The 24735-nt window shown below is 48.9% G+C and overlaps 1 protein-coding gene across 3 annotated transcripts in view; it reads left to right on the forward strand.

Annotated features, from left to right (window-relative positions):
- Nucleotides 1-24735, forward strand: part of KATNIP (katanin interacting protein) — a 230706-nt gene that overhangs the window by 144792 nt on the left and 61179 nt on the right. For all 3 annotated transcript variants that reach the window (XM_061401491.1, XM_061401490.1, XM_061401489.1), the window contains 2 exons: nucleotides 1849-2064; nucleotides 15696-15833. In XM_061401491.1, the coding sequence (XP_061257475.1) occupies nucleotides 1849-2064; nucleotides 15696-15833 (354 nt within the window). The remainder of the gene's footprint in view (nucleotides 1-1848; nucleotides 2065-15695; nucleotides 15834-24735) is intronic.

Consider the following 24735-nt stretch of genomic DNA (forward strand, 5'->3'; position numbering starts at 1 on the left):
GGAAGAGAGACATGGGCAGAAATGGCCACTTACAGAGGGCGTACAGGTCGGGACTGCTGACCCGGCCTTCTCGGGGCATTCACACGTGCTTAGTCACTCAGTCATGTCCGACTCTTTGCGACTCTTTGGACTGTAGCCTGCCAGGCTCCTCTGTCCTTGGGATTTTTCAGGCAAGAATACTGGAGTGGGTTGCCATGCCCTCCTCCAGGGGATCTTCCCAACCCAGGGACTGAACCCGAATCTCCTGGGTCTGCTGCGTTGCAGGCTGTTTCTTTAGCCACTGAGCCACGCATGTATCCTGATTAATCTCCAGGATAGGATTGTCAGATTGATGGTGTCATCTCCTGGCCCCCATCCAGGCAGAGGGATGTCAACTGACCCGTCCAGCGTCCTGTGTTATCTACTGCAGTGGTCCCCAGCCCTTTTGGCACCAGGGATCGATTTCGTGAAAGATAGTTTTTCCACGGACCGGGGGTGAGGGGATGGTTTCGGGATGATTCAAGCATATTACAGTCATTGTGTGCTTTTATCCCCTAATCTATCATGCTGCTGCTGATCTGACAGGTGGCACTGGTCCTCGCCCCGGAAGTCGGGGACCCCTGATCTACTGTATTACATAGGTTGTCTGCTAGGCTGCCACAACCACGTGCCATAGTCTGGGGGCTTAAACAACGGAGACTGCTTTTCTCACCAATCCAGGAACAAGGTGTTGGTAGGCGGGCTTTCTTCTGAGGCCCGTCCTTGGCTTGCACATGGCCACCTTCTCATTGTGTCCCCACATGGCCTTTTCTCCTTGCTTGCCCATCCCTGGTGTCTCTCTTGGTGTCCGAATGTCCCCTTCTTGGAAGGACATCAGTCAGAATGGGTTAGGCCCACCCTAACAGCCTTATTGTGTCTTAATTACCTCTTTCTAGGCCCTATCCCCTTCTGACCAATTAGGGTTTGGGCTTCAGTATCTGAATTCTCAGTGTGGGGGGGCGGGGTGGAGGTGACACAGTTTAGTCCCTAATGAAGTGAAAGTCGCTCAGTGGTGTCCAGCTCTTTTCAACCCCATGGACTATACAGTCCATGAAATTCTCCAGGCCAGATATCGGCCCAATTCAGCAGAAGTTGTGATGTGCCTACAGGACCTGAACCCTTGGTCGTGGGTGAGAAAAGTGCATATTCAGGAAGAATCTGATGCCTTTAAACATTTTAAAATTTTATTTTATTATTGCTTATTTATTTTTGGCTGCGCTGAGTCTTCCTCGCTGCTCCCGGGCTTTCTCTAATTGCGGTGAGTGGGGGCTACCCTCCAGTTGCTGTGTGTGGTGATTTCTCTCGTTGCAGAGCACTGGCTCAGTAGTTGGGGCTCACAGGTTTAGTTGCTCTGTATGTGGGATCCTCCTAGACCAGTGATCAAACCCGTGTGCCCTTCACTGGCAGGTGGATTCTTAACTGCTGGACCATGAGAGACATCCCTTTAAACATTTTTTGTTATTTGTGGACTCTTACAGAAAATACTAAGTGCCAGGGTTCACTGATAACTTTTTTTTTTGGCCACACTGAGTGGCTTGCGGAATCTTAGTTCCTTGACCAGGGATGGAACCTGCGCCCAGCAGGGAAAGAAGAGAGTCCTAACCACTGGACCGCCAGGGAATCCCCACAGTAACTATATTTTAAATGCCTTACAAATATGAACTCATTAAATCTCCATGGTAACCATCTGTAATGGGTGCTTCTCTTATCCTCGTGGTACAGATGGGGAAACCAAGGCACCGAGAGCCTAAATACCTTGTCACTTCACGGTCGAGCTGGATTCCTCCTGTCCTGTTTTCATCCACTGGCATTACGTTTCTTCTTGTTAAGGACAAATCGGGACCGAAAGCGGAAGAGATCAAAGATGCCATCTATGTGACCATGGAAATCCTGTCCAACTGGGGCAACACGTCGTGGGTGGGCCTCACGGAAGTTGAGTTCTTCGACCTGAACAACACAAAGCTCTACGTGTCGCCCCATGACGTGGATATCCGGAACACAGACATGCCGGGGGACCTGGGCCACTTGGTCAACAGGAACTTAGCTGTAAGTGGAGGCGGTCCTGAGTGAGCCTTGGCCTCGTGCTTTAACGCATTTTTTTCTGTCCAGGATAAGTCCATGGTGAGGGTGTGGGTATGGGGAGGGGAAGGATGTTGTGACTGTCTCAGCCATTCATTTGGGCAGAGTGGGGAGGAGCCTGGGAACAAGGTACAGGCAGAGCCTCCAAACGGTACCCCCACTCCCTGAGCGCTTTTCCAGATCCCTGCTCAATGGGGGTTTCTTTGGGGGTTTGGGGGACAAAGAGGAGCCAATTCACCCCGCTTTATCTACCTTTGCGGTTTACCACAGTCATCACCACCAAACACGGGACCTGGGGAAGGGGAGTGTCATTGAGGCCCTTGTTTTGTAGATGAAAAAACTGAGACTTGGACAAGGGCATTGACTTGGTCAAGGTCACAGAGCTAGAAGGTGCGGGAGGGGCAAACCCTGCAGCCTGGCCCAGGGCCCATGTTCCCCCGCCGGGCCCTGCTTTCCTGGGACAGAACACACCTAGAAAACACGGAACATTGCTTCCTTTCAAATATCTAAAAGTTAAAGAAAGAAAAGCTCTGGCACTTTCTCTTCCTGCCACTTGCAAGCTGGACACAGGAGACTGAGCTAAGCTGAGACAGACTGCCCAGCACCGACGTCCGTACTGTGCTGTGGGCTTCAGCGTCCATCACCTTGACCTCTGGGAGGGGCCTGGGACACGGGACCAGAGGTTGCCTCTGGGTCATGGAACGGGCCGAACAAGGGACGGGGCGATAAGAAGGCTTTCTCTGGGATGCTTTTTCGTACCTTTTTAATTTTCTGCCCTGTACATATATTTTCTATTGCAAAGAACAAATTATTAGTTTTTTTCAAACATTTTATGTATTTACTTATTTTTGGCTGTGCCGAATCTTCGTTGCTGTGCTCAGGCTTTCTGTAGTTGTGGCCAGCGAGGCTACATTTCGTTGCGGGGCACGGACTTCTCACTGCGGTGGCTTCCCTTGTTACAGAGCGCAGGCTCTAGGCACTTGGGCTTCAGCAGTTGCGGTGCCCGGGCTCCAGAGCGCGGGCTCAGTAGTTGTGGTGCATGGGGTTACTTAGCCCTGTGGGATGTGGGATCTTCCCAGACCGGGAATCAAACCCGTGTCCACTGCATCAGCAGGCAAATTCTTATCCACTGCGCCACCAGGGAAGTCGAAATCATTAATTTTTAAAAAAGAATTGAAAATGAAAATGGTTGTCACAGTTGTAGTTCTTGCCTTGTGTCAGGCACAGTGCTAAGTATGTCGTATGTATAATCTTATTTAAACATAACAGTGCACAGACCCGAGAAGCAGAAAGGCGTGGCTCCAAGCTTAATCACGTACCGCTTCATGACCACCAGTAACTTACCTAACATCTACTTGGTTTTCTCATCTGTGCAACGGGGATCATAGTGGCACTTACCTTGACACAATTGTAAGGATCAATGTAAATATAAAGAACTTGGCACCATGCCTCCGAAAGAGCTCTGAAACACCAGCTGTTGCTGTTTTCATTGTTACCAGTCGTAGTAGTAGTAATACAGTGAGTGCTAAGTCGCTTCACTTGTGTCTGACTCTTTGCAATGCCATGGACTGTAACCTGCCAGGCTCCTCTGTCCATGGGGTTCTCCAGGCAAGAATACTGGAGTGGGTTGCCATGCCTTCCTCCAGGGGATCTTCCCAACCCAGGGATCAAACCCATGTCTCTTTTGTCTCCTGCATTGGCAGGCGAGTTCTTTACCACTAATGCCACCTCTGTGAAGCAAATATTATTCCCATTTAAAGAAAAAGAAGCCAGAAAGGAGCGCTTTGAAATCCCCAGTTCTAGATATCCAGGTTCTGGTCTTGACTCTGTGGCCTTGGGCATCTTACCTTCCTTCTCTGAGAGTCAGCTTTTTCCCTCCTCCTGGAGAATGGGAGTGGGAGACCTGGATAATCTATGTGATTCTTATTTTGCCAGCAAGAGACCCTGAGTCTGGCTCGCTTTAGCAAATTTTTGGAAAGAAAATGTGTTGCAAGCCTTTTGCATAGCTGGCGTATTCACTGAGACTCAGGCCAGAATCAGACAGGCCCCATGGGAAACTTGGGGATTCTGGGTGACATCCAGGGATGCCTGAACACTGGAAGTTTGGTCATTTTTTTGGTGGGAGGCTGCCCTGTTTGTTGGTTGATTGGTTGCTTAAATGGTTTGTCATTTTGTCTTTCTGCTGGGGTTATCCAGTCCCAGGAGAGGAAGGCTGATGGACCAACCTGACTAGGAGGCCCAGGCACCTTGGTGCCAGTTCCACTAAGATGCCCCAGTGGGGCAGGGAGGGAATCCTCCCTGAAAAAATTCATGGCTGTTACTGAAAGAAAGGCAGTGTAGATGTGAGATAGCCAGGAAACACCGCCTGTCCACAGGGCTGGACAGAGCAGTCTGAGCCCTCTTAAAGATCAGCTGTGTGACCTTGAAGGAAACAGGTCCCCCCGTGGGCCACGACCACTTGGATGCTCTGGCTTTGCATTCCCTGCTCTTCCTGCTTCAAGTCTGTGGACTCCCGCATGTGCCGCTGGGGCTTGGACTGGCCCTCGCCAAACCTCTCCGGTCCCCCTTGTGCACAAGGCAGTGAGTGGCGTTTTGGAAGTCTGCTGTACAGAGCAGAGCACACCAGGGGCGATAAAAAGCATCATTGGATTTGATGGGGACCAATTCTGATGATTACTCTCCCCTTTCCTCTGCTTAGCAGAGGCTGACGAGCTTTGCCTTGTCATAGCAGTGAGGACTTTAGCCCAGGGTTTTGGTGGGGTTTTTGTTTTCTGTTTAGTTTTGGGCCTTGAGGCTGGGACATGAGACAGTTGTCTCACCTTAAGCTGCTGAATCTCCAGGCCCAGCTGTGGGTGGGCTGCATTCCTCCTGCCATTCTGGTCTGGGGTCTCTCTGACAGTCATCCTGTGTGTCAGGTCCAGGGCCACCAGAGCACACCACCTCTCAGAACCATCACGTTTCACTGGGCCTCGGACATCCCTTGCTGAATTTCACTCTGGGATGGCTCTCCCCATTTGGTAAATGGGAAAATCAAGTCTCCGGGAAGACTAGTGACTCCCCCAGGCCACACTGCTGTGGAGTGGCTGGGCTCAGCTGGAAGCTGAACAGATGGTACAGCAGAGTCTGGGTTTGAAAGAGAAGTTACTTCAGTGGATGTGATTGGGGGACACGTGGGGGGTGTGAGTGCCCCATGTTTGGTGCAAACCCGCCTACCTGCCCTGCCTGCCCCGTCTCTCTCATCGGCCTCCCCCCAGGCTCACGGCTTCAAGATGACTCCAAATTTATACACCCAGCCCTGTCTGCTTCTCTGAGTTCCTGACTCAAATGTCAGTTTCCACTCCATGTCTCGGACCTCAGAGATCTAAAACCTAAGTTTCAATTCCCCTGCCCAAGGCCACATCTCTTCCTTCTCCAGCAGTCTTTTGCTTAGAAAATGGCATTCTCTTCTGCTCAGCTGCCAAGCTCACCACTTCTTTGATTGCCCCACACCCCCCCCCCCTTCAAGCACATCAACCCGTCCTATTGATTCCTCCTCCAACTCGGAGCCTGGACTTGGCCCCTTCTCTCCATTTCCATTGGTTCCTCCCAAGTCCCTCTCATAGGAACATTAAACGGCCTCCTCTCTCATTCCTTTCTTCCATTCTTGCTCCATCCACTCCATTTTCCACCCTGTACCCAAAGGGAGCTTTTACAAATGTCACCTCCCCTGATTAAACCTCTGCCGTGACTTTCTGGGAGAAATGGGATGCCTCCCTGGGATCTGGGAGGCTGTCTATAAACACGCCTCCAGCTCCTCTCTGCCTGCTGCACCCACCAGGCTCCAGAAGCCACAGGGTTCCCTTCTGCTCCTCTGATCTGCCAAACTCGTTCTCACCTCTGTGTTTGGCCCTTGCTGCCTCCTCTGCCGAGAGCATGCCTCCTTCAGATGTTCACATGGCTCCTTCCTTTCTTCTCACTCAGATATCAGCCCAGCTATCACTTTCTCAGTAAGACCTTCCCTGACCCTACAAACTGGAGGAGTTCTGTTCCCTCTCCACCGCAGTCTTGATCACATCAGCCTTTCTCATTTTCTTCAGAGCAGTTCTAGCTCTAAAAAATGATCCTGTTTGCTTGTTTCTGATCTGACTCCTCTCATCAACCTGTAAGTTCTTGTCTGTCCTATTCACACTATATTTCCAGCACATAAAGCAATACATTTTTGAAGTTTTTTGTAAAAAAATAATTATAGTCTCACAGAAAATCATAAAAAAAAAGGTGCAGAAAAGAGAATGACAAAGCCAAAAGATGTTTTATTTGAAAGAATCAATAAAATGAGTAAACCTCGATTGAGTGAAGAAAGGGGGAAAATATTCAAACTACTAAAATCAGAAATGAAAAGGGGGCCGTTACTACCAAACTTACAGAAATAGAAGGGAATTTTTTATTCCCTTTTATTATGGGAGTATTATGAACAATTTTATGCCAACAAGTTAGATATCCCAGATGAAATGGACAGATTCCTAGAAAGACATGAATTACCAAAACTGACTCAAGAAGGAAGAAAAAATCTGATTAGACCTATAGCAAGAAAAGAGACTGAATTAATAATCAATAAAAAAAGAAAGAAGAAAAGCCCAGGACCAGATGGCTTCACGGGTGAATCTTACCAAATATTTAAAGAATTAACACCAGTCCTTCACACACTGTCCTAAAAGAGGAAAAACTCATTTTCCAAGGCCACGATTACCCTGAAGCCAGAACCAGACAAAGCCATCAGAAGAAAACTACAGACCTATCTTGGCCCTTATGAATATAGATGTAAAAATCCTTAATAAAACATTAGCAAATCAAATCTAGTAGTGTATAAAAAGATTTATGTATCAAGACCTAGTGGAATTCATTCCAAGAATGCAAAGCTTTCAACAAACGAAAATCAGCCGGTTGAATATGACATGTTAACACAATAAAGGGGGAAATAATCACATGGCATCTTAATAGACACAGAAGAGGCATTTGATAAAATTCAACATTCTTTAATGATAAAAAACATCAACAAACCAAGAACAGAAGGAAAGATCCTCAATTTGATAAAGGGTATCTGTGAAAATCCATGGCTAACATCATACTGAGTGGTGAAAGACTAAAAGTTTACCCCTAAGGTCAGAAATGGGTCAAGGATGCCTACTTTCACTCCTCCTATTCAACACTGCTCTGGAGATTCTACTCAAGAAAGTTAAGCTAGAAAAGGCTGGAAACAAAGAAATAAACCATATTTGCAGGTGATATGATCTTATTAAAAATCGTGAAGGATCAAGAAAATCTGAGAGTCTGCAGAAATTACTGATAAAGCTAAAAGCAAGTTCAGCAATTTTAAAGGATAAAAGGTCAATATACAAAAATCAATTGTATTTCTGTACACTAGCAATGAGCTATCCAAAAAGGGAATTAAGAAAATTCTTAAAATTCTTATTATGTAGAATAGCATCAAAAAGAATAAAATACTTAAGGATAAACTTCATCTAAGAAATGAAAGACTTGTACATTGAAAAGTATCAAATATTATTGACAGAATTTAAAGACAACCCAAATAATGAAAGATGGGAATATATCTGTGTTCACGGATTGGAAGACTTAATGCTATTGATATGGCAATGCTCCCAAATAATCTATAGATTCAATGTAATCCTATCAAAATTCCAACTGCTTTTTTTTTTTTTTGGTGGAAATTGACAAGCTCGTAAAGTGTTTATGGAAGTTCAAAGAATACAGAATAGCCCTCAAGAGTGTTGGGAAAAAACAAAGTTGGAAGACTCACACTTCCCAATTTCAAAATTTACTGCCAAGTCACAGTAATTAAGACTTTGTGGTCTGGCTTAAGTATAGACATATAGATCAATGGAATACAACTGAGACTGCAGAAATAGATGCATACATCTATCGTCAATTGTTCTTTAACAAGGATGCCAATCCCATTCGATGAGGAAAGAATAGTTTTGTCTCAACAAATGGCATCAGGACAACTGGGTTTCCACATGCAAAAGAATTAAGTTGGACTCTTCCCTCACACCATCTACAAAAGCTAACTCAATGGATCAAAGACCTTGAAACTTTTATAGTTTTAAGGCCATAAAACTCTCTGATGAAAACATAGGTACAAATCTTCGTAGCTTGGAATTTTTCAATGGAGTTTTAGGTACAACACCCAAAGCATAAACAACAAAAGAAAAAAATAGATAAGACCTCATCAAAATTTTAAAACATTTTTGCTTTGAGGAACATTATCAAGAAAGTGAAAGAACCTACAGAAAAGGGAGAAACTGTTTGCAGATCATATATCTGAGAAGAGCCTTCTATCCAGAATATATAAAGAACTCAGACTCAACAGCAAAAAGACAAGCAGCCCAATGAAAAAAGGCCAAAGTACTTTGAATAGATATTTCTCAAAAGATTTACAAATGGCCAACAAACACATGAAAAGATGCTCAACATCATTAGTCATTCAGTTCAGTTCAGTTCAGTCACTCAGTCATGTCCGACTCTTTGCAACCCCATGGACTGCTGCATGCCAGGCTTTCCTGTCCATCACCAACTCCCAGAGCTTGTTCAAACTCATGTCCATCGAGTCGGTGATGCCATCCAACCATTTCATCCTCTGCCATCCCCTTCTCCTCCTGCCTTCAATCTTTCCCTCATTCGTTATTAGGGAAATGCAAAGCAAAACTACAAAGACATACTTCATACCCATTAGGATGCTATACTTAAAAAAAAAAAAAAACAGAAATAACAAGTATTGTAAACATATGGAAAAATTGGAATCATCATACCTTGTTGTTGGGAATATAAAAGAATGGCACACCCATTGTGCAAAACAATTTGGCAGTTTCTCAAAACATTAAATGTAGGGACTTCCCTAGTGGTCCAGTGGCTGAGACTCTGCACTCCCAGTGCAGGGGCTAGGGTTCCATCCCTGGTCAGGAGAACTAGACCCCACATGCTGTAACTAAGATCCAACATAGCCAAATAAATAAATAAATATATTTTTTTAATTAAATGAACAGTTACCATGTGACCAAGCATTTCCACTTCTAGGTATATATCGAAGAAAATTAAAAACATATATTCACACAAAAACTTGTAGACAAATGTTCATAGCAGTGTTATTCATAATGACCAAAAGGTGGAAACAACCCTGACGGCCATCAAATGATGCACGGATAAACATCTGTGGTCTGTCCATACAATGGAATATTATTCGGTCGTAAACAGGAGCAAAGTCCTGAATAAACTTGGATAAACTAGAAAGCATCATGCTGAATCACCAGGCAGCGTCATGCGGAAAGACGAAAGTCGGACATAAAAGACCATATATATTGTATGACAGCATTTATATGAAATGTCCAGAATAGGCAGATCTGGAGAGACAACAGGTAGTCTCGTGGGTACCAGGGACAGGGGAAATGTAGGAATGGGGAGTGACTGCTAAAGGGCACGGGGTTTCTCGGAGGGGCAATAAAAGTGTGCTGGAAAAAGATAGTGGTGATGGTTGGACAACCTCCTGAATACACTAGAAAACCACTGACTTGTTCACTTTAAAGTGGTGGTTTTTTATATGTGAATTTTATCCCCCTTTCTTTTGACCACACTCTGTGGCATGTGCCCCCTGCAGTGGAAGCGTGGAGTCTTAGCCACTGGGCTGCCAGAGCAATCCCTGAATTTTTAATAAAGTATAGAGAGGTTCCATGTGCCTTTGTCTTGCTTCCCCAGTGGTCACATCCCCACAGTACATCATCAAAACTAGGACACTGACATTAGTATAACAAGCAGACCTTCGTACACCTGTTTGTGCAAGTGTGTACGTTCTTTTCAGTTTTGTCACATGTACATTTGTGTAACCACCACCACACAGCAAGATACAGAAGAGTTCCATCAACTCAAAGGAATTCCCTCATGGGACCCTTTCTAACCATCCCACCTGCTCCCTGTCCCTAACATGCTGCTACTGCTGCTAAGTCACTTCAGTCGTGTCCGACTCTGTGTGACCCCAGAGACAGCAGCCCATCAGGCTCCCCGTCCCTGGGATTCTCCAGGCAAGAACATTGGAGTGGGTTGCCATTTCCTTCTCCAATGCATGAAAGTGAAAAGTGAAAGTGAAGTCGCTCAGTCATGTCTGACTCTTAGCGACCCCATGGACTGCAGCCTACCAGGCTTCTCCGTCCATGGGATTTTCCAGGCAAGAATACTGGAGTGGGGTGCCATTGGGCAGCCATCAATCTGTTCTCTATAATTTTTGTCATCTCAAGAATGTCATAGGGACCTCCCTGGCAGTCCCATGGTTAAGATTCCATGCTTCCAGTGCAGGGGATGTGGGTTCAATCCCTGGTTGGGGAACTAAGATCCCTCATGCCACACTGCACAGCAACCACCCCCGCCAAATGCCATATGCATGGGATCATACTGTATGTAACCTTTCTGAGACTGACTTTTTCCCACTCAGGATAATGCCCTTGGGGCTCCCCTGGTGGCTCAGACGGTAAAGAATCTGCCTGCGATTCAGAAGACACGGGTTTGATCCCTGGGTGGGACAGATCCCTTGGAGAAGGGAATGGCTGCCCACTCCAGTATTCTTGCCTGGAGAATCCCATGGACAGAGGAGCCTGGCGGGCTGCAGTCCATGGGGTCTCAAAGAGTCAGATATGACTGAGCAACTAACAACATAATGCCATTGACACCCATCCAAATTGTTGCATCAGTAGTCCGTTCCCTTCTTTAAAAAATGTATTTATTTTTGGCTGTGCTGGGTCTTTGCTGCTGCACAGGCTTGCTCTAGTTGTGGCAGGTGGGGGTTACTCTCTAATTGTGGCGCTCAGGCTCCTCACTATGGTGGCGTCTCTTGGGGCAGACCCTGGGCTCTCGGACACGTGGCCTTAGTTGACCCGCACATGAGGGCTCTTCCCGGACCAGGGATAGAACCTGTGGTGCCCTGCATTGGCAGACGAATTCTTTTTTTTCTTCAAATAACCTGTTTATTTTATTTGGAGTCTTCTGGGTAGTATTTTTAAATTTTATTTATTTTTTAATTGAAGGATAATTGCTTTACAGAATTTTGTTGTTTTCTGTCAAACCTCAACCTGAATCAGTCATGCTAAGTCGCTTCAGTCGTGTCCAGCCCTGTGTGACCCCATAGACGGCAGCTCACCAGGCTCCTCTGTCCACAGGATTCTCTAGGCAAGAATACTGGAGTGGGTTGCCATTTCCTTCTCCGAATCAGCCATAGGTATACACATATCCCCTCCCTCTTGAATGTCCCCCGCATCCTCCTTCCCACCCCTCTAGGTTGATACAGAGCCCCTGTTTGAGTTTCCTGAGACATACAGCACATTCCCGTTGGCTATCTATTTCACATATGGTAGTGTAAGTTTCCATGTTATTCTCTCCATACATCTCACCCTCGCCTCCCCTCTCCCCGTGTCCATAAGTCTGTTCTCTGTGTCTGTTTTTCCATTGCTACCCTGCAAATAAATTCTTCGGTACCATCTTTTTAGATTCCGTTTATGTGCGTTAGTATACAGTATTTCTCTTTCTCTTTCTGACTTACTTCACTCTGTATAATAGGCTCTAGGCTCCCCACCAGGGAAGTCCAGTTTGTTTCCTTTTAAGATGCTAACTTATTAAAGTGAGGCTACTTCTGAGGGCTGTCCAGCATCACTCTGAGGGTGTGTGGATCTGTGTCAGGTTAATGTTGGAGACAGCATCACCTTCCTTAGGAGTCAGAAAGAGACCTCCTGAGAGAGGCCTTCTCTGACCATCGGAATGACCATTGTCACTCCGGTGGCTGTTAATAATTCTCTTATGTTTGCTTCATCAAATGTATCCCCCTGCTTGATTATCTTTTCCCTTGGCAATGTGACTTGTTTGCCTCCTCTGCTCACCCGAGCCGGGACCGTCTGGGCCGGGATCCCCCGCACTCAGGATTTGTTGAGCAAGTGGGTAGCAGATGCTGCTGGTGCCTGCCCTGGTCCTTCACCCCTCCCACTGCGGTCCCTGCTGGCTGCTCTTCCGCCTGCCAGCAAACACCTCTCTCCTATGGAAGGTTTGTTTTCTGGCCTCCAGGACCCTCTTTGCTTCCCCCTGCAGCAGGTCCAAACTGGCAGGGAATGGAGCCCCCAGGAGCAGCTCTGAACCGTCACAGATGGGAACTGGAGTATGGGCACAATGATGGGAACTGGAGTATGGATACACACCGGCTCCTTTGTCCTTCCCTGTCTAAATCAACTCCTTATACTGAAATCCTTGCCTCAGGGTCTGCTCCTGGGGGAACCCAAACCAAGACAGAATGATTGAATGAGTGAATGAAAAACCTAAGTTTGAATCCTCACTCCAAGGACTTCCCTGGACGTCCATTGGGTAAGACTCCACACTCCCAGTGCAGGGGGCCCAGGTTCGATCCCTGGTCAGAGAACTAGGTCCCACATGCCACAACTAAAGATTCTGATTGCCTCAACTAAGACCCGGCACAAACAAAGAAATCTATCTTTTAAAAAATTCTCACTCCATCACATGCGCAAACCACATCTTTGATGGACTCTGATCTTCCTTCAGGGACTCACCATCCGTCTCCCTGCTCCCAGGGCTTGGAGGGAACCCAGTGGAATAACAGCAGCAGTGCCCAGGTGCCCTGATTCTTGTTCGACACTCTTGATTACCACCTGCGATGGGCAGGTGCAGCCGACACCCTGCCTGCTGCGCTGGCACCTGGAGGTTTGCCCAGCGAGCCTTGGGTCAGCCTTCGGCAGCTTCCAGCAGCCTTCCTCCCAGGCACTCTGTCAGTGGAAAAGAAGAGTCAGAAGGCCCAGTGGCTAATGAGGTTCAGAGTTACCTGTAGATTAACGTTCTCTGACTCTGAACAGCACGATTCTGGCTTAGCCCTCCTGCTGACAGAAATGTGATGGGAAATCAATACAGTCCCCGCGCTGGCATCTAAGGGTCAGCCTTCAGTCTCTGCCGTTGTCAGGCAGCCTCAGCGACCCACTCTAGGCTCCAGCTCAGAGAAGGGATGAGACATCGCCCCTGGGTTTGGAGATGTGCTGTCCTGACCCCTCGCAGCTGCCCAGAGCACTAGAAGTTCCCGCAGAGCCCAAGAAACTTGCCAGGATAAGTCAGAAGCCCTTGAACTCATCTCAGCAGTGTCCCGCCTCCTGAAAGGCACCATTGTCCCTGGGACAAGCCACCTCTGTCCTCCGTGCAGCTGGAGACTGCGCCTCGTGTCTCCTGGGGGCCAGTGGACCCCCCGAGGCAGCCAGCATCCCCCCTTCTCTGCTCTGTCAAGTAGCAGGCACGGTCCTGGGGACATGAGCCCATGGAGATGTCCTCAGATACAAGGCGATGCTCGTTCTAGATAAAAGGGGCAACTTCAGCCAGTGTCAGAGATGCACGTTGCTTATTGGGATTTGTGGTTGTCAGCCCCTAAGCAGGGACCCTAAACTTGAATGCCTGCATTTAAGGGGCCGGGCAAAAGCATAACCAGGGAGGCAAAATGAGTGTAGAACAATAGTAAGTGCTGGGGACTGGGGGCCTGGCCACCCCGGCAGTGTACTCAGCTCCAGCTGTCAGGGACCCCGTGTTGCCACTAAGTCTATAGACAAGCCAGGCATCTATCTCTGAGGGGCAGGAGATATTTTCCATCTTTAAGTTTTGGCAACAAGTTGCCTTTTCCAGAAAGCAACAATAACAGCACTTAGTGAGCTAAACAGAACAGCTCTGCCGGTCAGATCTTTTTAGTCTCTTCTTGAAAGTTTCAGTGAGGGGCTTCCCTGGTTGTCCAGTGGTTAGAACTCTGAGCTTCCAATGCAGGGGGCGTGGGTTCAATCCGTGGTTGGGGAATTAAGATCCCACAGGCCCTGCGGCACAGCCAAAGAAAGAAAAATAAAGTTTCCGTGAGAGGACAGATATTAGCAGGTGAATTTCGTGTATTCAGTCATTTTTTTATTCGACTGTTGTTCCAAAAATTCGATTCAAAGGTTCTTGTTGTCGTCTCCCCGGTGCCAAGGAACTGTGCTGAATGCTAAAGGTTCTGGAACGAATGAGAAGAGCTTTGAAGCTGAGTGTGTGTGTGTGTGTTGTTGGGGGTGGGGGCTGACATAGACATGAAGACAGGGAATCGTGGGGCACTGAGTAAATGATACCCACAGGCGTATTGAGGAGCCGTGGGCACCTAGATGGGGGAGTGATTGTGTCAAGGGAAAGGGTGACCGAGAGGGTGACGATACCCTTGAGCTGCATTTCCCAGGGTGAGAAGGACAGAAGAGTGGTGTGCTTTTGGTTTTGTTTTTTGGTTTTTATCTACTTGTTTATTTTTGGCTGCCCTGAGTCTTAGTGTTGCTGTGCACGGGCTTTCTCTAGTTGCAACGAGCAGATGCAACTCTCCAGTTGTGGCACACGAGCTTAGTTGCTCCGCAGTACGTGGGTTCTTCCCGGACCAGGGACGGAACCCGTGTCCCCTGTACTGGCAGGCGGATTCTCAACCACTGGACCACCAGCGAAGTCCCAGGCCAGGAGAGTATCGCACACGGAAGCCCAGCCTGTGCAAAGGCACAGAGGCCGAGCCAGTGTGGAGATGTTGGGGAGCCGCTGTGAGTTTTGTCCAGACAGAAAGCAGAAGAGCAGAAGAGGTGCCTAAAGAGATGAGGGGAGGCAAATGGAGCTGAGAGAAGTCCCTTCCCCACCCCCGTTTCTCCTTTCCACCTCTGTCCCAAGGGCTCATGATACAAAATCTTGTTGGTGTGAATTAAAATGCCAGCAAGACTGCCCTGCTCCTCTGCCTCTTTGGCCTTGAGAGTGGCCTTGGCAGTTTCTCCAGCAGGCGGAAATTGCACACGGGGGTCCCGAGGCTTGGAAACCCTGAAGGGAACAGAATAAATCCCAAGGCTCAATGCCATGGCCCCGTCCCAACAGACGCCTGAGCCAGATTCTTTCTTTTTTATTTTTACATTTTTAAAATTCTACAGGGTTTTACAAAAGAAAATCAAAGGCTCTGTTTGCCAGGTTAATCAAACAAGCCCAAGTCGTGGCTCTTTTCCCATCCTTCCCCCTCCGGTCTTTCTCCACGCAAAGCCGATTAGGTTGATTAAAATAAAGCCCCCTGCAATTTAAATTCAGTCTGGTGGGAAAGGCCGAGGGGCCCCTGTGGCGGCTTTGTGCCGGGGACGGGGTCGAGGGTCAGTAGCCTGCTCCCAAGAGTGATCCAGATGGGGTGAGATCTAAGACTCCACCCGGGATGATGTACAGGAGGCGGCTGGCTTCCCACCTGATCCCTTCCCTGGTTTCCATGGTCACTGCTCATTTACTGGGTGGTGGTGGTGGTTTAGTCACTCAGTGCGTCTGGACTCTTTTGCGACCCCATGGACTATAGCCTGCCAGGCGCCTCTATTCAGGGGATTTCCCAGGCAAGAATACTGGAGTGGGTTGCCATTTCCTTCTCCAGGGGATCTCCCTGATTGAACCCACGTCTCCTGCATTGCAGACAGATTCTTTACAGACTGAGCCCAAACTGGGAAGATTACTGTGGGGTAAGGCAGAAATGTGCTAACCATAACAACGTCCTTCTCTTGCTGGCATTTCAGGGCAAGAAAGACCCTTCCCTGTGGACGTGCCCCTTCCACCCGCCACTCCAGCTCTTCTTTGTTATCCGCAACACGGGACAGCTGCGTGACTTTGGTCTAACCAAGATCAAGGTTTGGAATTACTGGACGGCTGATGGTGTAAGTAACAGGCTCCAGTTCCTCACTGAGCATTTGACTGATGGCAGCACGTAGCGTTTTCCGTAACCGGATTCATTCCCCAAGCTGCAACGTGAGGACCAGGTGGCCCCACTGCCCTTCCTCCTGGGTGCAGCAAGCACCTGCTGGGGACTTTCACTTGGCATGTCAGAGCCCCCCAGGAGCACAGCTTTTGCTGAAGATTGGGGAAGTGGAACCAGGTCACCCTCTGGGGTAACTGGAGAATCATGAACTGAGGCTCCGTTTTAACAGATAAGGAAACAGACATATAGAGAGATTGTCACGTGACCCAAGTCACACAGCCAGTGAGTGTCACAGTGAGAATTTGAACCCCCGCAATTGGACTCCAGGCCCATTTGCTTCGCCAGCGCTTCTCAAACCATAATCCGCAATGACTCCCTTGGGATCTTGATTAAATACAGGTTCTAATGAGATGGTTGGATGGCATCACTGATTCAATGGACATGAACTTGTGTGAAGTCCGAGAGACAGTGAGGGAAAGGGAGGCCTGGCGTGCTACAGTCCATGGGGTCACAAAGAGTCGGATATGACTTGGTGACTGAAAAACAACAATCCAGCAAGTCTAAGGCGGGCCCAAGATTCTGTGTGTGCGGCCGGTTCCGAGGTGCGGCAGTGCTCCTGCTGTGTGCGCCCCGCTCCAAACAGCCAGGCTCTTCAGGTCTGTGCTCTTGGGCCTCTCTGATTTCAGAGCCCCTCCCCTTCTTCCTACCCTCACACCACTACCCGCACCCAGGTCCTCATTCTTGCTTTCTCTAAGCTATTTCCCACGTATTCATTTGCATTTATTCCTTCACTGAATACTGGTTCTTGAGCACATCCTAGGTACCATCAGGTTTCATGATCGGTTCTGAAGACACTGATATAAAGACACGGTCTATGCCTTAGACAAGGGGTATCCCCTGTCTAAGAGCCGGCAGACAAGTGATGTAGATGAATGAGACAGTGTGATGAAGACCTTGATCAAGCTGAACCCAGAGTGCCATGGGTTTCAAATAGAAACCTCAGGGACTCTGCAGGGAACTCAGTTGGTGAGGAGGGACAGGACATGGTTTCCCTTCTTTTGATAGAAAAGGGGGCATGAACTATTCTACCTTCCTTTATAAGTGGCTATAAGGGAATCAATAGTATAAGTGAGATGATAAATGGAGACCAATTCTCAGCCTCATTCTTGTTAGGGAGACATTGGGGCCTGGTGGGGAGTGCAGCAGACTGGCCAACACATGGCCCAGTTAAACGGCAGGCCGTTTTTCAGTTTAAACTAATGTTTGCTATGGAGCAATGCCAGCCAGTGCTGCTAGATCTTCCGAACATTCCCAGGGAGCTGGAAATCTGAGTTGAGCTATTTTGTTTGCAAATGTCAGTAGCTAACTTAAATTCTTCTGAAACCACCATATCCGTGCGTGCTCAGTCGTGTCCCACTCTTTGCGACCACCAGACTCCTCTGTCCATTTTCCAGGCAAGAATACTGGAGCGGATTGCATTTCCTTCTCCAAGGGATCTTCCCAGCCCAGGGATCAAATCTGAGTCTCCTGCATTGGCAGGCAGATTCTTTACCACTGTGCTACCTGGGAAGACAAAACCACCATATAGTGCAAACCAAATTCATCTTTGAGCCAGAGCTGGCTGTTCCCAGCTTGCACCCTCGAGGAGGAGGGTGTCCACCTCGAGCTGGAAGAGGTCAGGGAAGGTATGAAGGGAGAGCACACCTGAGCTCTAGTGGGAAGAGAAGCCCTGAGCTAGGCAGACAAGGGAAAGCATCTCCAGGTGGAGGCAGATGCTTGGCAAAAAGAGGTGTGGAAAAGTATAGCCTCCTAACCACTCTCCCTGATCCCAGGCCCAGGCCTCTGGTTTGTCTCCAGTAGCCCCTGGGAGGTCTGATCATGACTGTGGTTTCAAGCCCTCAACTTCAGTCAGTTCAGTCGCTCAGTAGTGTCTGACTCTTTGCGACCCCATGGACTGCAGCACACCAGCCTTCCCTGTCCATCACCAATTCCTAGAGCTTCCTCAAACTCACGTCCATCAAGTCAGTGATGACATCCAGCCATCTCATCCTCTGTCGTCCCCTTCTCCTCCTCCCTTCAATCTTTCCCAGCATCAGGGTCTTTTCAAATGAGTCAGCTCTTCGCATCAGGTGGCCAGAGTATTGGAGCTTCAGCTTCAGGATCAGTCCTTCCAATGCTCAAACTTCAAAGGCTTCCCTTGATCCAGAGGATCCAGGTCAGACCTCTGAGTGTGACATCAGGGCCCCCTAATCCCCGTGTGTCAGGCCTGCCTCTCTCTCAGCACCTGCCCCTTGTTCATGCCCCGCTCCAGAGTGCCAGCTGCTCTTGGGGCTCTCCACCAGCCTTCCTTGTAGGCACAACTTTAGTCCCCGGCCCCTCCCGTCTCACTCAACTCCAGGTGCTTGTCTATGCCTCATATTCCTGGAAGACCCAGGCCTCACTTTCTCCAGGGCGCTCACCTGACCCAACCCTTGTGCACTTCTGTACCACGTGAACTAGTTCCATCACCCTAGACCAGGATGCGCACCGGCCTCCCCATCACCCGGGGCATCTTCCTAGCAGGGCCTGAGACTTCACCACTGTTCTACTCCAAGTAGAAGAACATGGCTAGCTAATGAATGAATGAGTTCATTCCCCTAAGAGCCCGTAAGCAGTTGTCTCATCCTCCTTGAGATCCAGACGAGTGACCTAGAGCAGAAGAGGTTAGGATGCCTTCCCCAGGTCACACTGCAGGTTAGAGGCCAAGCAGGAGACCCCAAGCCTCGTCCCTCCTTCCCATCCTCCCCTCCCCTCCTGCACCTCTCCCTGCTGGTTCTCTACCCACCCACTCACCCAGCCGTCCCTCCACATGTGTTCAGTTGCTTCAGTTGTGTCTGACTCTTTGTGACCCCGTGGACTAGCCCCTCCAGGCTCCTCTGTCTATGGGATTTTCCAGGCAAGAATACTGGAGTGGGTTGCCATCTCATCTACAGGGGATCTTCTCCCTCCAGGGATGGAATCCACATCTCCAGGTGGATTCTTTACCACTGAGCCATCCCTCCAGCTCCCAGATAAACATCTGCTAGGCTCTGGGGATCTAGGTTCTAATGTGGCAGACACAGTCCCAGCCAGCTCTTGTTGACACACGACACTCCTCAGTGAAGTAACAAAAAGCTTTCTCTGATTTATGGTTTTTTAAAAAAACAAATGCCTTAAGTTTAAATTTGAGAAACAGTCCAAACCACTGGATAAGTGAGGAGGTTGCTGTGGGCCTACCAGGCTCCTCTCCCCACCCCCATGGCCAGCTTTGACCCAGGGTGTGTAGGGGGCTGTCCTCCAGGCCGGGAAGGGAGCCCCAGCCCCGAGTAGTGGGCTCCCAGCATCTCAGGCCGGGTCCTCCCGGCCACCCAACACTTCCTGGCAGGCGGTCATCAGCATCTTCTGTAATGAGTAATGAAACAGCACTGACTGCTCAAGCCTGTGCCCTGTAGCCCGGCCCTGTCATTGACTATACAGCTCAGGCCAAGAAAAGCGGATTTTGATGTGCTGGATTACAAAGGAGATAAGCTTCATCTCTTTTGGCCGCAGCCTGCCTTTCTTCCTTAACCTGCACTCGGCCTTCCCTGTGTGCCAAGAATAGAAAAGAGGACCAGGGCGTCAGGGCGTCGTGGCGGGCGCTCTAGGCGGCGGCCGGCTGCGGGGATCAGAGACTCCCGGTGTTCCGACACAGAGCAGCGCATGCAGGACCGAAGGCCCCGGCAGGGCCACCACTTACGTAACGCACACCCATCTGTTGCCAGCATTTTCCGGGGGCAGAAAGCACAAACAAATGCAGCTGCAGGTTGGTTTGATTTAATATTCTCCAGAGAATGCTATTACTGTGTGTTTTAGAGGAGATAAAATGAGAGTTTATAGGAAATATAGCTCAGCCTGGTAGACACGGCTTGTTAAGACGGGTGTTTTGTGTCTGGGAATCTGAGGAAGCAAAGTTCAACGCGAGGCACTAATCCAACTAAGGCTTATTTAGAGCATAAGAAAAGAAGGTGCTGGAAGAATAGGAGTCTCTTATTGGAAGATCTGCTGCCTGTTTAAATCCTTGGGCTAACTTGGATGGGCTCCTTCACCCTCGTTAGGTAATGCGGGGATTCGGAGCCGGCCGGGAGTAGAGGACTTCCGGGCAGGGTAAGGACTCCGAAGCCAGCATCGGTTCACGCAGCCGCACAGGGCAGCCCGCAGATGTGGGTACTCATCACAGCTGCCGTTTTACCCAGCACAGCGCACATCGGGCAGGCGTGAGGCCCCGAGTAGGGGCTCCATAAACATTTTTTTCTTAAATAATTTTATTTACTTATTTATTTATTTTTGACTCTGCTGGGTCGTCGTTGCTGCACAGGTTTTCTCTAGTTGCGGCGAGTGGGGTCTACTCTCTAGCTGGGGTCACTGGCTTCTCATCGCAGTGGCTTCTCTTGATGCAGAGCACGGGCTCTGGGGCTCATGGGTTTCTGTCGTTGCGGCTCCCGGGCTCCTAGAGCACAGGCTCAGTAGTTGTGGTGCTCGGGATTTAGTTGCTCCACAGCATGTGGGATCTTCCTGGATCAGGGATCGAACCCGTGTCTCCTGTATTGACATGCGGATTCTTTACAACTGAGCCACCAGGGAGGCCTACTCGGTAAACATTTGATGCCTGATGATGAAATGCATCATCTCAATTAACCTCCTACCCATCCTACACGTGGACGTTGTCAGGCCCCACCTTGTAGATGAAGCTGGGACTTAGAATAAAGAGATCCCAGGGAGCAAATAGACTGGCGTTTCTTTTGTTGGCTCTGCTTGGGAATGCCTGCCTGGAGTGCTGTTGAGAAGGATCTGGAACTTTCCTCCTGGTGCATCCAGGATTGATTAGTGCATGTGATTGATCATCGAGGTTTGTCTTGGGCTCAGGAAGAGGATGTGATAATAGGTTTTCACATTTTGTGATGCTTTGCCAGATTAAATGACTGGCCCCGCTAGTGAGGAGTAAGGGGCCGAGGTGGGATGGGAAGATGGGGTCTGTGGGTTTCCCTGCGGTTTTTCTCTGCACGGCTTCCCCTGCAGAGCAGCATCTGCTAGGAGAAAAGAATCAATAGTCTCTCCTAGGATGTTATAACTCATCCAAAAAGTGGACTTTCAGCCGTTCCCCACAGTCCATCTGTTTTCCTATATATTAATAACAAGCATATTATCCTGCTACGTGGTACCACCCTTGAGTGAAAACAGGCAAGTCATCACCATTTTTGCCAACAGCATCACCACACAGGTTCTGCCTCCAGTCTGGTCACACCAGCAAGAGAAGCAGGACCCAGTGGTATATGTTACACATGGAAATGGTGCTAATTAAATAGCTTTTGAATGAATGAATGAGTGAGTGACTGTTAGATTTACCCAGTGGTATGTTTCTGTGACTTGTCGTGGTCAACCAGGCCAATACTGCCCAATAGAACTTTCTGCAGTGATCTTAACATGTTCTCTCTGCCCTTAGTGAGAACAATTCAAGTTCTCAGCCCCAGGTGGCCACTGAGACCTTGAATTGTGGCTTCTGTAACTTACAGACCTACATTTTACAATATATTTCATTTTAATATTAATATAAGTGCCACATGTGGCTGGTGACCATGTATTGGACCACACAAGTCTTGGTGCTCAGGGAGCCGTGTTGAACAAATAGACAAGGCCCTGATCATACAGTCCTCTCCCTTCTCATGAGGAAGGGAACAAGAAACGAGGGCACAAATGACTAGTGTCATCTCCAGTAATGCTAAGTGTTCTGAAGATGATGACATCTGGCAACCAGAGAGGGACAAGGGGAGAATGAAGCAGAGCCGCGCTGGACAGGTTATCAAAGGCATCCCTGACCTGAATGTTGAGAAGGAGTAGCCGTGGGGACGTAAGTGGGAAGGGAATTCTTGGCAGGGGGCATAGCAAGAGTAAAGGCTCTGAGGCAGGAACAGCCAGTTTAGGCAGAGACTAAGCTGGTGAACAAAGGAAAGTGTAAGGGGAGTCCCCCAGGGGTGGGTGGGAACCAGGTCATGTAGACCTCACTGGTCTGAAGGCAGAATAGGGAGAGGGTCAGAATCAGCTTGGCTGGGGCAAACCCTGGCTCCTCCTCGTCCTAGCTCTGTGACCTTGGGGGTGTTGTTCTGGACCTCTCTGACTCAGTTTCCTCATCTGTAAAATGGGGGGTGATTATTGTTCAGTTAAGACATATGAAGTGCTCGTGATTCCTGGCCTTCATGAACTCTATACAAAGATCAGCTCTTGGTATCATTATGGGAGGGTTTGGGGCAAAGGGTGACACAATCTGATTGAGGAATTTAAAAGATCATTCTGGATGCTTTTTGGAGAAGGGGTCAGAGGGAAGGGGGAGCCCCAAGAAGAGGCGTTTTGGGGCCTCCACAGTCTAGCTTGGTGGCTTGGATGAGGGCCTCAGTGCTTCTGGAATGCACCATGCTGCTGCTGCTGCTAAGTTGCTTCAGTCGTGTCCGACTCTGTGCAACCCCATAGACGGCAGCCCACCAGGCTCCCCCGTCCCTGGGATTCTCCAGGCAAGAACACCGGAGTGGGTTGCCATTTCCATCTCCAATGCATGAAAGCGAAAAGTGAAAGAGAAGTCACTCAGTCGTGTCCAACTCTTAACGACCCCATGAACTGCAGCCTACCAGGCTCCTCCGTCCATGGGATTTTCCAGGCAAGAGTACTGGAGTGGGGTGCCATTGCCTTCTCCAGGAATGCACCATGGATAGATTCAATTCATCCCAGGGCAATATTTGTATTTTCAGAAAGGCCTTTCATGGTGGGGTAGGGATGGATTTTCAAATGAACGCAAGTGAAGAGATTAGTTCATTAACAACCTATGTACCCTTCTCCAGCTTCAATAGTTATCTACATTCTGCCATTTTTGTTTCCTCTCTTCCCCTAACATTTAAAAAGAAATTGTAGGTATCATATCATTTCACTCATAATATTTTGCGTGCATCTCTAACAGATAAGAAGTTTGTTTTTATATCATCCCGATGCTGCTATCATACCTGACAATCATTCATTATTATGCTTCAGCACCCAGTCCACATTCAAATATCCCTAACTGCCTAATTTTCAATAGTTAATTTGTTTGGCCACACCATGTGGCATGCAGGATCTTAGTTCCCTGACCAGGGATCGAACCCTCGGCCCCTCCAGTGGAAGAGTCTTAGTCGCTCAGGCATGTCTGACTCTTTGCAGCCCCAAGGACTATAGCCTGTCAGGTTCCTCTGTCCGTGGAATTCTCCAGGCAAGAATACTGGAGTTGGTATAGCCACTCTCTTCTCTAGGGCATTCTTCCTGACCCAGGTATCGAACCCAGGTCTCCTGCATTGCAGGCAGATTCTTTACCACCTGAGCCACCAGGGCAGTAGAAGGGTGGAGTCTTAACCACTGGACACCAAGGAAGTCCCAACAGTTGATTCGTTTGGATCAGGATACAAACCAAGGCCAAACATGGCAATGGCTTTGAAGTCAAAGATGTGACCTTCGTTTGGGCAACTGAGTCAGTGTAGCCTGATGGCTCCGCCACATGGTAGGGTCTGGGCACCTCTGGCCTGGGGAGCACCCTCAGGCCTGGCGAGCATTCGTGTGTGTGCACGCTAAGTCACTTCATCATGTCTGACTCCTTGCAACCCCATGGACTGTAGCCCACCAGACTCCTCTGCCCATGAGATTCTTCAGGCAAGAATACGGGAGTGGGTTGCCATGCCCTTCTCCAGGGAATCTTCCCGACCCAGGGATTGAACCTGCATCTCTTAAGTCTCCTGCATTGGCAGGCGGGTTCTTTACCACTAGTGCCATCTGGGAAGCCCTTGGGGACCATGATGGCATCTTAATAGGGTGGCTGGGAGGAAGGGCACTGACCCAGATGCACAAGAGCCTTCCTTAGGTGTTGACTTTGGGCTTGGTCTGGGCCACTGTCAACTGCTAGAGGGTGCTGTCTGGTGGGTGAGCTGCAGCCTCTAAAGCCTGTGTGCAGAGTCCATGCTCGGGAAGGTAAGGCATGGTCACCTTGAGAGGTCCACGAAGCTCAGGTTTGAAGCAGGCCCCCAGCCAGCAGAGGACAGAGAGGTGAGCAGAGAATTCCACCTTGAGAGAGGGGGCCCCACAAGGTGTTCAGGCTCCAACCAGAAGGTTGGAATTCAGAGGCAAACTGTACTCCCAGCAGGAATGAGAATACAGATGCAGAACAGGGGTAGAAGCTGAGGCCTGTATCTCTGTACTGCACAGACCAGGGGACGAGCTGCTTCTGGGACCAGACAGATGTCTAAGCAGAGAGGGCTGTTCACCCATGTGCAGGGGCCAGCCTAGGGCAGCGAGACAAATCCCAGACCCCCTAGAGGGTAGAGCTCTCCTCTCCCACCTCCTGCCTGCCTTGGCCAGGACTGACTTAGTAGCTGAATCTGTTGATTAAAATTCTCAGTCCCAACACTAGTGTTATCAGCCAGGATTCTTTTGGTAACAAAAGACAAGAAAACCCAATTAAATCCAGCTTAAGGACAAAAAGGCGTTCTTTGGCCCATGTTACAGGAGAGTATGAGTTGGCCGCCTTCAGGCATGGCAGGATCCAGGAGTTCACATGATGCCATCAGGAATCTCCACCCTCTGTGTTGGCATCATTCTCCGGTTCCAAGTGGTGGTCCCCGTTGACATTGCTCTTGATTTCAGGAGTGCTTGCAGAAAGCCCCAGGTCTATGGCCCCCTGGCCAGGCCTGGGTTGCGAGTTGGAGCGAGGCCTACATTATCCACATGAAGTAAGGTCAAGGGAAGAGTGGATTCCCAATGAAAAATTGAGGTGCTGGCTAAGGAGGGAAAATCACCAG

The sequence above is a fragment of the Bos javanicus genome, chromosome 25 (assembly GCF_032452875.1).
Source record: "Bos javanicus breed banteng chromosome 25, ARS-OSU_banteng_1.0, whole genome shotgun sequence".
In the NCBI taxonomy this organism is placed as follows: domain Eukaryota; kingdom Metazoa; phylum Chordata; class Mammalia; order Artiodactyla; family Bovidae; genus Bos; species Bos javanicus.